The sequence below is a fragment of the Bufo bufo genome, chromosome 5 (genome assembly GCF_905171765.1).
Source record: "Bufo bufo chromosome 5, aBufBuf1.1, whole genome shotgun sequence".
NCBI lineage: Eukaryota > Metazoa > Chordata > Amphibia > Anura > Bufonidae > Bufo > Bufo bufo.
The window spans coordinates 273724320-273739288 of NC_053393.1; the positions used below are offsets into that span (position 1 = coordinate 273724320).

Below are 14969 nucleotides of genomic sequence, written 5' to 3' on the forward strand. Positions count from 1 at the left end.
TGCAAAACCTCAGTGGGGTCAAAATCTTTACTACACCCATTGGTAAAAAGGGGTTTGATTTCTAAAATGGGGGTCACTCCTTGGGTGTTTTTTATTTTTTCTTCTTCTTCTTCTTCTTTTAGTTTACCGCAGAGCCTCTGCCAGTGCTGTATAAATCACCAGACTAGGCCTCAGATACACATGGTGCTCTTTCTCTTCTGAACCTTGTGGTGTGCCCATATAGGACTTTACAAGCATATATGGGGGTGTTGCTGTGTTCAGGAGAAAATTGGGAGCAAATTGTGCAGTACATTTTCTCCTGTTATCCCTTTTGAAAATGAAAAATTTGGGCCTAAAGCGACATTTTCTTATAAAATATGTAGTTTTTAATTTTCACAGCCAACTGTATTTGAATTCTATGGAACACCTGTTGTACTAAAGTGCTCACTACACCCCTTTAAAATTCATTGGGAGGTGTCGTTTCTAAAATAGGGTCGCTTTTTATCTTATGGCTTTCTATTGTAGGGATACCTCACGGTGTCTTGAAATGCGACAATAAAATCTTCCCTCCAAAAACCATACAGTGCTCTTTCTCTTCTACGCCCTGTTGTGTGCTCAAACACAGGTTTACAACCACATATGGGGTATTTCTGTAAACTGCAGAATTAGTCTCTATTCACACGTCCGCAATTCTGTTCCGCATTTTTTTTTACGGAATTGCGGACCCATTCATTTCTATGGGGCCACACTATGTGCTGCCCGGATCCGCACTTCAGGGTCCGCAATTCTGTTCCCAAAAAAAAAAATAGAACATGTCCTATTCTTGTCCGCAAATGCATTCCAAAGCTATTACCACATAAAGTGACACATGTCACATTTGCAAAAATAGGCAGGTCTTGAAGGGGTTAATGTCTGTGTGATTTAACTGCATCTTGTTGCACCCTAAACTTATTCCCTAAAGCAGTCCCTTGTAATCTGCTGAGCTATGAAACAATGGGGGAGATTTATGAGAACTGGGTAAAGGAAAACTGCCGTAGATGGAGCGAGAGGATCTCTGAAAAGCGTAAGGTGGAATCTGATTGGTTGCTATAGGCAACTAAGCCTGTTTTCCTTTACACCAGTTTGATAAATCTCCCCCAATGTGTCCATCTGGAAATATATCAGATTTTGTTTGTTTTTCTGTACGTTGAATTTTCAGTATATTCTGTTTCCATTTTTTTAGGTGCAGATTCAGTCAAATGCTGCACCCTATATTTGAGGAAGCTTCAAATATAATCAAAGAAGAATATCCTGATAAAAATAAAGTGGTGTTTGCCAGGGTAGACTGTGACCAGCATTGTAAGTAGCAGCTTCATAATTATAATATATAATAGGTTTACTTCATGTAGTGTGTACTTGTAAAATAATGAGTTGTGCCAGCAGCTATCAAATGTATGGAAGTAAAACAGCATTGGCAATATTTAAAGTAGTAATATTTTAAAGGGTCATCCCATCTCCTCTTAGATCTCGCCACTATCTGCTGTTCTAACGGGAAAAGCCATGGACGGCCTCACATTTGAACTTTGTACCATGGCCTGGTTTTGTACCATATTTTTTACTTTCTTGTTATACTAGGTGTGGAAACGCTGAGGTGTGGAGTGAGTGGGTTTGTGGGAGTCAACAACATTTGTGGTGATCACAACTAGATGATCATTTCCAGGCTTTGTTTATTGTGGATTATATATTTTGGATCCTTTCCTTGTATCTGTATTGTTTCTAAATCTACCTTAGAGACCAACAATGCTGCCTATTATCTGGGATACCTTTTTAAATGTTTATTGGAAAGTAGGGAGGAAAAAAGACAAATATAAAATTGTCAGAAACAGTGGTAAACTATTACATTTTTATCTACAGTACTTGTTTTATATGCCATATATGCGTGCATTATGTATTGTAACCTAATTTCATATATTCTTCATATACAGCGGACATAGCCCAAAGATATCGGATAAGCAAATATCCCACATTAAAGCTGTTCAGAAATGGGATGATGATGAAGAGGGAGTATAGAGGTCAACGGTCAGTTACTGCAATAGCAGACTACATTAGACAGCAAAAAAGTGATCCAATACGGATAGCGGGAGATCTCGAAGAACTTAAAACCATTGATGTGAGTATTTTGCTAAAGTTTTTAATATTCTACATGGACTTTTAAACCTTCCAAACTGCAAACTTGCTGAAAGATCCCATCCACACTAGGACAGGCAATTGGCATGTATGGGTGTACATGATCCTCAAGGATGGATTTTATCCAAAACTGTTGAGACTGGCCTTCCACATGGATGAGTGGGCCCAGAGAATGCCACAGAAACATTCCCCAGGCCCATAACACTGCCACCACCAGCCTGTGTTCTTCCAGCAATGGTTGCAGGGTGTTCTCTTATGTTTCTCGCCTGGCACACCAAAATCCTTCTGTTCAATGAAGCAGAAAACGTGACTCATCGGAGATGGCAAACCCTTTACCAATAAGTGGAGGTCCAATAATGATACTGCTGTGAAAAGCTTTTTCTGCCAATGCAGTTTTGTTAGCAGTCCATATATCTGCCTTGGAGCCCCATATGCAGTAGGGTTCATTGTACTGTTTTAGACTCGTGTCTGGTAGCCCCCCTGGTTCATTTTGGTGGTGAGCTGCTCCATGGTAGCGTGTTGGTCCACCCTTGGACACCTTCATAGCTGACCGTTCACCTCTCACATCAGTAGTACCTGGTGCTCAGCAGTTTCCACACTGCTTATTCGCAATGGTTCCATTTGTCCACTCACAATACACTTTAACATCAGCAGCACTCAATCCGTTCACAAACTGCACAGTTTCAGAAATACTGTCCCTTTTGGCCCGACAGCCAACAAATATCTCTTTTTGCAATTCTGATAAATCGCTCCTTTTACCCGTGACAACAACGAGGGGTACGTGTGCATGTGTCTTTTGCACATCGTATATACACACAGTCAGCTCACTACATGTGATTGCCTTCATGAGCTATGCGCTGCCGACATCGAAAGTAGGGAGTGATCAAAATAATCAGATTTTACTGTGTATATAGTCATAGTGTTTTTTTCTCATTATTTGTATTTTTCTATAGTTTGAGGGTTTTTAGGTGTCTGGTTTTTTTTCCCCCTTCCCTGTGTATTTTTGTTTCTGGCTTCTCCTAAAACAAAGCATGCCATAACTGTTGATGTTTTTGCATCACCTTCTCTATAGGGGAAAAACACCTCTAGTGGGTGAAAGCATTGTTTAAAAAAATAAATAACCCTGAAAATTTCCACGAAAGAGGTGGCAAAATGCAGTGCCTGCAGTTATTCTGACTTTTTCCTTTACTGCAAGGCGAAATTTCTGTGTAAGGTCTCTAACTGGGGCATCCATGGGAGCCTCAGTTACAAGTGAAAGCCTACAGTAATGGCACTGACAGAGCTGTTCTGTTATGCCGGGAGACATCTGGCGGTCACATGATTGCCGGGTCTAATATTCACTGCACAGCCTGCATTGAGCGCTGTGTAAGCTGCAATATAGAAGACAGAAGCTAGTCCTGCTAGACTGCACCATACATTTACATATGATGGTACTGGTCTAACCCCTTAAAGAATGTTGTCTAGTTTCAGATATTGATGACCAGTCCTCAGGATAGGTCATCAGTATCAGATCGGCGTCTGTCCTTCTCCATGCACCCCTGATCAGCTGTTTGAAGAGAATGCAGCGCTCTTTTCACTGGAGAACAGGTTAAGGCCTCATGCAGATGACCGTTGCTCAGCCGTGGCCGTATTGCAGTCCGCAATGTTCTATATTTTTTTGCTGTGTGGACTGATCACGGACCCATTCATGTTGAATGGGTCTCGATCCGTCCCGGCCGCTGCACAGATGTTGCCCGTGCATTGGGGACCGCAAATTGTGGTCCCCAATGCCCGGAATGGCCACACAACGGCTGCTTCTCCCAATTCATGTAAATAGGAGGGGGAGCTGTAATTAAATCTGCTCACTTCTGCAATGACAAAGGTGAGCACGTGCAGGTAATATTTGTTTTTTGGAAAACATATAAATTACTGTGTAATTAATACAATGTTTGTTTTTGCTGCAAAAATATAGAAAAAGCATTTTTTATTTTTGAAAGACATGAAACAATATGATAATTAAATTATTCAGGTTATTCTGGTCGGGTGGATACCTAATGTGTATTCCTTTTTTATTTAATGTGTATTTTACACTAAATAATGGTGCTTTTTTTTGGGGGGGGGGGGGGGGGTGCAATATTTTTCTTTTATAACATTTAACCTCTTTAGGACACAGGGCGTACAGGTATGCCCCGATGTCCTGGTACTTAAGGACACAGGGCGTACCTGTACGCCCTGTGTATTTCCGATCACCGTCGCCCGGCGGGCGGTGATCAGAACAAGGTGCCTGCTCAAATCATTGAGCAGGCACCTTGGCTAAATGCGAGGGGGGGGGTCCCGTGACAGCGATCAATTCAGACCTGCGGTTTGCGGCTTTTCATGTTGCGGGCGGCGGCGGTGCCATCGGGTCCTTGTGGGGCTATAGGGGGGACCCGATGGCATGGAAGGCAGCGTGATGCCTTCCTGAGGCATCGCCGCTGCCTTCCTGTGACGTGCCTGTGAGATCCAGCCCCCTGGATCTCACAGGCAGGAAGCTGTATGAGTAATACACACAGTATTACACATACAGCCAATGCATTCCAGTCCAGAAGTATTGGAATGCATTGTAAAGGATTAGACCCCCAAAAGTTAGTCCCAAAGTGGGACAAAAAATAAAGTGGAAAAAAAAGTCCCCCCCCCCCCCCCAAAAAAAAAGAAAATTAAGTTTCAAGTAAAAATAAACAAAAACTTCATTTTCCCCAAATAAAGTAAAAAATAGAGTGGAAAAAAAAGTCCCCCCCCCCCCCAAAAAAAAAAGAAAATTAAGTTTCAAGTAAAAATAAACAAAAACTTCATTTTCCCCAAATAAAGTAAAAAATAGAGTGGAAAAAAAAGTTTACATGTTAGGTATCCCCGCGTCTGTATCGACTGGCTCTATAAACATATCACATGACCTAACCCCTCAGATGAACACCGTAAAAAATAAAAACTGTGCTAAATAAACCATTTTTTTGTCACCTTACATCACAAAAAGTACAACAGCAAGCGATCAAAAAGGTGTACGCCCACCAAAATAGTACCAATCTAACCGTCACCTCATCCCGCAAAAATGGTCCCCTACCTGAGACAATCGCCCAAAAAAAAAAAAAAACTATGGCTCAGAATATGGAGACACTAAAACATGATTTTTTTTGTTTCAAAAATGAAATCATTGTGTAAAACTTACATAAATAAAAAAAATGTATACATATTGGGTATCGCCGCGTCCGTATCGACCGGCTCTATAAAAATATCACATGACCTAACCCCTCGGGTGAACACCGTAAAAAAAATTTTAAAAAAATATTTTTTTGTCATCTTGCATCACATAAAGTGTAATAGCAAGCGATCAAAAAGTCATATGCACCCCAATATAGTGCCAATCAAACTGTCATCTCATCCCGCAAAAAATGAGACCCTACCTAAGATAATCGCCCAAAAACTGAAAAAACTATGGCTCTCAGACTATGGAGACACTAAAACATGATTTTTTTGGTTTCAAAAATGAAATCATTGTGTTAAAACTTACATAAATAAAAAAATTGTATACATATTAGTTATCGCCGCATCCGTGACAACCTGCTCTATAAAATTACCACATGATCTAACCTGTCAGATGAATGTTGTAAATAACAAAAAAAAACGGTGCCAAAACAGCTATTTCTTGTTACCTTGCCTCACAAAAAGTGTAATATAGAGCAACCAAAAATTATATGTACCCTAAATTAGTACCAACAAAACTTCCACCCTATCCCGTAGTTTCTAAAATGGGGTCACTTTTTTTGGAGTTTCTACTCTAGGGGTGCATCAGGGGGCTTCAAATGGGACAAGGTGTCCAAAAAAAAACAGTCCAGCAAAATCTGCCTTCCAAAAACCGTAAAATGAAAAATCTGCCAAAAAAGTTAAATTTTGAAATTGTATCTCTATTTTCCATTAATTCTTGTGGAACACCTAAAGGGTTAACGACGTTTGTAAAATCAGTTTTAAATACCTTGAGGGGTGTAGTTTCTAGAATGGGGTCATTTTTGGGTGGTTTCCATTATGTAAGCCTCACAAAGTGACTTCAGACCTGAACTGGTCCTTAACCACCTCAGCCCCCAGTGCTTAAACACCCTGAAAGACCAGGCCACTTTTTACACTTCTGACCTACACTACTTTCACCGTTTATTGCTCGGTCATGCAACTTACCACCCAAATGAATTTTACCTCCTTTTCTTCTCACTAATAGAGCTTTCATTTGGTGGTATTTCATTGCTGCTGACATTTTTACTTTTTTTGTTATTAATCTAAATTTAACGATTTTTTTGCAAAAAAAATGACATTTTTCACTTTCAGTTGTAAAATTTTGCAAAAAAAACGAGATCCATATAGAAATTTTGCTCTAAATTTATAGTTCTACATGTCTTTGATAAAAAAAAAATGTTTGGGTAAAAAAAAAAATGGTTTGGGTAAAAGTTGTAGCGTTTACAAACTATGGTACAAAAATGTGAATTTCCGCTTTTTGAAGCAGCTCTGACTTTCTGAGCACCTGTCATGTTTCCTGAGGTTCTACAATGCCCAGACAGTACAAACACCCCACAAATGACCCCATTTCTGAAAGTAGACACCCTAAGGTATTCACTGATGGGCATAGTGAGTTCATAGAACTTTTTATTTTTTGTCACAAGTTAGCGGAAAATGATGATGATTTTTTTTATTTTTATTTTTTTTTCTTACAAAGTCTCATATTCCACTAACTTGTGACAAAAAATAAAAAGTTCTATGAACTCACTATGCCAATCAGCGAATACCTTGGGGTCTCTTCTTTCCAAAATGGGGTCACTTGTGGGGTAGTTATACTGCCCTGGCATTCTAGGGGCCCAAATGTGTGGTAAGGAGTTTGAAATCAAATTCTGTAAAAAATGACCTGTGAAATCCGAAAGGTGCTCTTTGGAATATGGGCCCCTTTGCCCACCTAGGCTGCAAAAAAGTGTCACACATCTGGTATCTCCGTACTCAGGAGAAGGTGGGGAATGTGTTTTGGAGTGTCATTTTATATATACCCATGCTGGGTGAGAGAAATATCTTGGTCAAATGACAACTTTGTATAAAAAAATGGGAAAAGTTGTCTTTTGCCAAGATATTTCTCTCACCCAGCATGGGTATATATAAAATGACACCCCAAAACACATTCCCCACCTTCTCCTGAGTACGGAGATACCAGATGTGTGACACTTTTTTGCAGCCTAGGTGGGCAAAGGGGCCCATATTCCAAAGAGCACCTTTCGGATTTCACAGGTCATTTTTTATAGAATTTGATTTCAAACTCCTTACCACACATTTGGGCCCCTAGAATGCCAGGGCAGTATAACTACCCCACAAGTGACCCCATTTTGGAAAGAAGAGACCCCAAGGTATTCGCTGATGGGTATAGTGAGTTCATGGAAATTTATTTTTTTTGTCACAAGTTAGTGGAATAGGAGACTTTGTATTGAAAAAAAAATCATCATTTTCCACTAACTTGTGACAAAAAATAAAAAATTCTAGGAACTTGCCATGCCCCTCACGGAATACCTTGGGGTGTCTTCTTTCCAAAATGGGGTCACTTGTGGGGTAGTTATACTGCCCTGGCATTTTCCAGGGGCCCTAATGTGTGGTAAGTAGGTAAATGACCTGTGAAATCCGAAAGGTGCTCTTTGGAATGTGGGCCCCTTTGTCCACCTAGGCTGCCAAAAAGTGTCACACATCTGGTATCTCCGTACTCAGGAGAAGGTGGGGAATGTGTTTTGGGGTGTCATTTTATATATACCCATGCTGGGTGAGAGAAATATCTTGGCAAAAGACAACTTTTCCCATTTTTTTTATACAAAGTTGGCATTTGACCAAGATATTTATCTCACCCAGCATGGGTATACAGGGAGTGCAGAATTATTAGGCAAGTTGTATTTTTGAGGATTAATTTTATTATTGAACAACAACCATGTTCTCAATGAACCCAAAAAACTCATTAATATCAAAGCTGAATATTTTTGGAAGTAGTTTTTAGTTTGTTTTTAGTTTTAGCTATTTTAGGGGGATATCTGTGTGTGCAGGTGACTATAACTGTGCATAATTATTAGGCAACTTAACAAAAAACAAATATATACCCATTTCAATTATTTATTTTTACCAGTGAAACCAATATAACATCTCAACATTCACAAATATACATTTCTGACATTCAAAAACAAAACAAAAACAAATCAGTGACCAATATAGCCACCTTTCTTTGCAAGGACACTCAAAAGCCTGCCATCCATGGATTCTGTCAGTGTTTTGATCTGTTCACCATCAACATTGCGTGCAGCAGCAACCACAGCCTCCCAGACACTATTCAGAGAGGTGTACTGTTTTCCCTCCTTGTAAATCTCACATTTGATGATGGACCACAGGTTCTCAATGGGGTTCAATACGGGTGAACAAGGAGGCCATGTCATTAAATTTTCTTCTTTTATACCCTTTCTTGCCAGCCACGCTGTGGAGTACTTGGACGCGTGTGATGGAGCATTGTCCTGCATGAAAATCATGTTTTTCTTGAAGGATGCAGACTTCTTTCTGTACCACTGCTTGAAGAAGGTGTCTTCTAGAAACTGGCAGTAGGACTGGGAGTTGAGCTTGACTCCATCCTCAACCGGAAAAGGCCCCACAAGCTCATCTTTGATACCAGCCCAAACCAGTACTCCACCTCCACCTTGCTGGCGTCTGAGTCGGACTGGAGCTCTCTGCCCTTTACCAATCCAGCCACGGGCCCATCCATCTGGCCCATCAAGACTCACTCTCATTTCATCAGTCCATAAAACCTTAGAAAAATCAGTCTTGAGATATTTCTTGGCCCAGTCTTGACGTTTCAGCTTGTGTGTCTTGTTCAGTGGTGGTCGTCTTTCAGCCTTTCTTACCTTGGCCATGTCTCTGAGTATTGCACACCTTGTGCTTTTGGGCACTCCAGTGATGTTGCAGCTCTGAAATATGGCCAAACTGGTGGCAAGTGGCATCTTGGCAGCTGCACGCTTGACTTTTCTCAGTTCATGGGCAGTTATTTTGCGCCTTGGTTTTTCCACACGCTTCTTGCGACCCTGTTGACTAATTTTGAATGAAACGCTTGATTGTTCGATGATCGCGCTTCAGAAGCTTTGCAATTTTAAGAGTGCTGCATCCCTCTGCAAGATATCTCACTATTTTTGACTTTTCTGAGCCTGTCAAGTCCTTCTTTTGACCCATTTTGCCAAAGGAAAGGAAGTTGCCTAATAATTATGCACACCTAATATAGGGTGTTGATGTCATTAGACCACACCCCTTCTCATTACAGAGATGCACATCACCTAATATGCTTAACTGGTAGTAGGCTTTCGAGCCTATACAGCTTGGAGTAAGACAACATGCATAAAGAGGATGATGTGGTCAAAATACTCATTTGCCTAATAATTCTGCACGCAGTGTATGTAAAATGACACCCCAAAACATATTCCCCAACTTCTGCTGAATACGGAGATACCACATGTGTGACACTTTTTTGCAGCCTAGGTGGGCAAAGGTGCCCAAATTCCTTTTAGGAGGGCATTTTTAGACATTTGGATACCAGACTTCTTCTCACGCTTTGGGGCCCCTAAAATTCCAGGGCAGTATAAATACCCCACATGTGACCCCATTTTGGAAAGAAGACACCCCAAGGTATTCAATGAGGGGCATGGCGAGTTCATTGAAAAAAAAAAAATTTTGCCACAAGTTAGCGGAAATTGATTTTTTGGATTTTGTTCTCACAAAGTCTCCCTTTCCGCTAACTTGGGACAAAAATTTCAATCTTTCATGGACTCAATATGCCCCTCAGCGAATACCTTGGGGTGTCTTCTTTCCAAAATGGTGTTATTTGTGGGGTGTTTGTACTGCCCTGGCATTTGAGGGTCTCCGCAATCATTACATGTATGCCCAGCATTAGGAGTTTCTGCTATTCTCCTTATATTGAGCATACGGGTAATGAGATTTTTTTTTTCCGTTCAGCCTCTGGGCTGAAAGAAAAAAATGAACGGCACAGATTTCTTCATTCGCATCGATCAATGTGGATGAAAAAATCTCTGCCAAAAAAAGAAAAAGGAGGGGAAAGGCGTCTGCCAGGACATAGGAGCTCCGCCCAACATCCATACCCACTTCAGCTCGTATGCCCTGGCAAACCCGATTTCTCCATTCACATCAATCGATGTGGATGAATAAATCATTGCCGGGATTTTTTTTTTTTATATATACAAAGTGTTTGCCAAAGTATATGAACACCGCCACCTCCTCAGCTCATATGCCTCGGCAAACATATCTTTTACTGCAGAGGAGAAATCTCGTCTTGCAGCGCCGCATACACCGACTTGCGTGTAATCTGACAGCAGCGCAATGCTTCTGTCCGAATGCACATCAGTGCTGCAGCTGGTCGATCGGTTGGTCCACCTGGAAGGTAAAAAAAACAAAACAAAAAAGAAAAAACCAGGCCGCAAAGCAATAACTTTATTAACTTTAGAACAGAACATATTAACTTTTTTAAACTTTTTTACTTACCGGTAATTTTTTTTTTGTTTAGTTTTTTTTACCTTTATAGAACAAACCTCTCCTTCCCCATGGGACAATGTGCAAAGCGCAAATCGCCCAAAGATGTGGCGAAGTACGTTATGCACTTTATCCCAGGTGAAAGGAGAGGTTTGCAGCAGCTGAGAGTAAAAGGGCCCTAATAGCCCTGTGTGCCTGTCCTGTGAGATGCAATCCCTATGCTAGGTGTACCTGTGTGTGGTACTTCCGGAAACACTCACCAAAGCATAGGGCAGGGTGGTCCGGACAGTCAGGACAGAAATAGCGGGTGTCACGCCTTATTCCACTCCTGCTACAGACACGACATCTTTTTCGGGGTGACGGTTGGGTTGAGGTACCAGGAACGACACTGGGGAAATGTCGCTCGTGTAGACGGCTAACTACACTGGGGGATGGGCCACGGAACCTCCTGGGTAAAGGAGGTTCTCGATGATCTCTTCCTGGAATTTGAGGAAAGATCGTGTTCTCCCAGCCTTACTGTAGAGAACAAAACTATTGTAGAGCGCCAATTGAATTAAATATACAGACACCTTCTTATACCAGCGTCTGGTTCTGCGGGGAAACTAAATACGGAGACAACATCTGGTCATTGAAGTCCACCCCTCCCATGAGCGCATTATAGTCGTGGACACAGAGGGGCTTTTCAATGACACGGGTTGCTCGCTCAATTTGGATTGTCGTGTCTGCGTGAATGGAGGAGAGCATGTAAACGTCACGCTTGTCTCTCCATTTCACCGCGAGCAGTTCTTCGTTACACAAGGCAGCCCTCTCCCCCCTTGCAAGACGGGTGGTTACAAGCCGTTGGGGGAAGCCCACGCGACTAGTTCGCGCGGTGCCACAGGCGCAAATCCGTTCTAGAAACAAATGCCTAAAGAGGGCCACACTTGTGTAAAAATTGTCCACATAAAGATGGTACCCCTTGCCGAATAAGGGTGACACCAAGTCCCAGACTGTCTTCCCACTGCTCCCCAGGTAGTCAGGGCAACCGACCGGCTCCAGGGTCTGATCTTTTCCCTCATAGATCCGAAATTTGTGGGTATAGCCTGTGGCCTTTTCACAGAGCTTATACAATTTGACCCCATACCGGGCACGCTTGCTTGGGATGTACTGTTTGAAGCCAAGGCGCCCGGTAAAATGTATTAGGGACTCGTCTACGCAGATGTTTTGCTCGGGGGTATACAAATCTGCAAATTTCTGGTTGAAATGGTCTATGAGGGGCCGAATTTTGTGGAGCCGGTCAAAAGCTGGGTGGCCTCTGGGACGGGAGGTGGTGTTGTCGCTAAAATGCAGGAAACGGAGGATGGCCTCAAATCGTGCCCTGGACATAGCAGCAGAGAACATGGGCATGTGATGAATCGGGTGCGTTGACCAATATGACCGCAATTCATGCTTTTTTGTCAGGCCCATGTTGAGGAGAAGGCCCAAAAAAATTTTAATTTCGGAAACTTGGACTGGTTTCCACCGGAAAGGCTGGGCATAAAAGCTTCCCGGGTTGGCGGATATAAATTGTGTGGCATACTGGTTGGTCTCTGCCACGACTAAGTCCAAGAGCTCCGCAGTCAAGAACAGCTCAAAAAATCCCAGGGCCGAACCGATTTGAGCCGTCTCAACCCGAACTCCAGACTGGGCGGTGAAAGGGGAAACTACAGGTGCGGCTGAAGTTGGTGACTGCCAATCAGGGTTTGCCAGCACCTCAGGGATTCTAGGGGCTCTACGGGCCTGTCTGTGCGGTGGCTGCGACGGGGTAACTACTGCACGTGCCACCGTACCAGCTTCAACTGCCCTTCTGGTGCTCGCCACGTCACCATGTTGTACGGCAGTGCTGGTACTAGGTCCAGGGAGGGCTGCGCTGCTGGTGTATGCCTCACCACGTGATCCGGCAGCGACAGCCCCACTCTGCTGCTCTTGAAGCGGATCCTGCATAACCTGTGGTCTAGCGACACGGGGCCGGGTACGCCTGGTGCTGCCAGGGACCTCCACCTCCTCGTCCGAACTTTGGGTCAGAGAGCCACTGCTTTCCACAGGTTCATATTCTGACCCGCTAGATTCATCAGATGAGGGTTCCCACTCCTCATCCGACTGGGTCAGAATCCTGTAGGCCTCTTCAGAAGAATACCCCCTGTTTGACATTTTGGACTACTAAATTTAGGGGTATTCCCTGAGACTACCCAAGAAAAAAAAGCAAGCCTGTCTTACAAAGGGGAGGCTAGCGAAGTACCGGAGGCCGCTGCGGTTGATAAAAAATATCAAAACTGATTTTTTTATCGCCGCAGTGCGTGTAAAATGAATGTGCAGTGATCAAAAAATATATATTTTTTGTCACTGCGGTGGGGCGGGCGTGGGTGAACGCACGTGTGGGCGACCGATCAGGCCTGATCGGGCAAACACTGCGTTTTGGGTGGAGGGCGAACTAAAGTGACACTAATACTATTATAGATCTGACCGTGATCAGTTTTGATCACTTACAGATACTATAAAAGTACAAATGCTGATTAGCGATACGCTATTCAGCGAATAAAAGTGACTGCGGTGCGGTGGGGTGGGCGCTAACTGACGCTAACTACCTAACCAAGGGGCCTAAACTATCCCTAAAACCTAACAGCCAATACTAGTGAAAAAAAAAAGTGACAGTTTACACTGATCACTTTTTTTTTTTCACTGGTGATTGACAGGGGCGATCAAAGGGTTAATTGGGGTGCAGGGGGGTGATCTGGGGCTACAGTGAAGTGTTTGGTGTACTCACAGTGATGTCTGCTTCTCTGCTGGATCCAACCGACGAAAAGGACCAGCAGAGGAGCAAAGAAGCCATATAACAGATCATATTTACTAATATGATCTGTTATATGGCTTGTGATTGGATTTTTTAAAAATCGCCAGCCTGCCAGCCAATGATCATTGCTGGCAGGCTGGTGACGAACTTCTTCTTTAACATTTGCCGGCCCGCGATGCGCATGCGCGGGCCGGCTTTGAGCGAAATCTCGCGTCTCGCGAGATGACGCGTATATGCGTGACTGTGCGCAGCGCTGCCACCTCCGGAACGCGAATCTGCGTACAGCGGTCCGGAGGTGGTTAAAAAGTTTTTTTTTGTTTTTTTTTATTTCTGAGAAATTTCAAGATTTACTTCTAAGCCTTGTAACGTCCCCCAAAAATAGAAAAATGTCATTCCCAAAATGATCCTAACATGAAGTAGACATATGGGAAATGTAAAGTAATAACTATTTTTGTAGGTGTTATGTATTATAGAAGTAGAGAAATTGAAACTTGGAAATTTGCAAATGTTTCCAAATTTTGGGCTAATTTGTTTTTTTTTTTTTTATAAATAAAAATGAATTTTTTTTACTCCATTTTACCAGTGTCATGAAGTACAATATGTGACGAAAAAACAGTCTCAGACTGGCCTGGATAAGTCAAAGCGTTTTTAAAGTTATCACCACATAAAGTGACACTGGTCAGATTTGCAAAAAATGGCCTGGTCCTGAAGGTGAAAATGAGCCCGGTCCCTAAGGGGTTAAAAAGAAATTCCATTTTGCGATTACAGGATTACTATTTTTTGACTATTTTTAGTTCAGATTTATAATGTATTGGCATACTCTTGTGTGCTAATACATTGTTATTTTGTCAGTGTGACTTTTAGCTGATGGGTACGATGACTAGAGCTGCCTGAACACAATCAATGGTCATAATTTAAAGAGGACCTTTCCGCCAGTTTTTTTTCCTTATAAAAGCAATACCTCATGCTGTAGTCTAAGATCAGGAGACGCTATCTTGCAATTTTTTTTCATGATCTGCTCCTGTGTTGCGGCGCTATGCCACCCACCTGGTTTTGGCACCCGATATACTAATTAATAGCATCAGTACAGGGAGGAGACATCAGCTTTTCCCTGTGGGCATCTCTTTCTTGACTGTGGCACCGTCCAATCGCTGAGGACCACTTCACAGCCAGGGAGAAGACGAGCTGTACTTGCTTACATAGCCTGTTCTCATGAGATTTCTCAAATCTATTGAAAACAGCTTGTCTTCTCCCTGGCTGTGAAGCAATTGGACAGCTTCACAGCCAGGGAGAAGGAGACTGCCACTGAGAAAAGCTGAAGCCTCTTCCTCCTCCCTGTACTGATCTATTAATTAGTATATTGGGCACCAAAACCAAGCAGGGGGCATAGAGGCACAATGGAGGAGCCGATCATGGAAAAAATTGCGAGATGGCATCTCCTGAACCTGAACTACAGTATGAGGTACTGCTTTTATAA

General features: G+C 42.6%; 1 protein-coding gene across 1 annotated transcript in view; it reads left to right on the top strand.

The window, feature by feature from the left end:
• Positions 1–14969, top strand: part of ERP44 (endoplasmic reticulum protein 44) — a 62600-nt gene that overhangs the window by 31979 nt on the left and 15652 nt on the right. Inside the window, exons 4-5 of the mRNA XM_040432279.1 lie at positions 1202–1317; positions 1944–2128. Of these exons, the coding sequence (XP_040288213.1) occupies positions 1202–1317; positions 1944–2128 (301 nt within the window). The remainder of the gene's footprint in view (positions 1–1201; positions 1318–1943; positions 2129–14969) is intronic.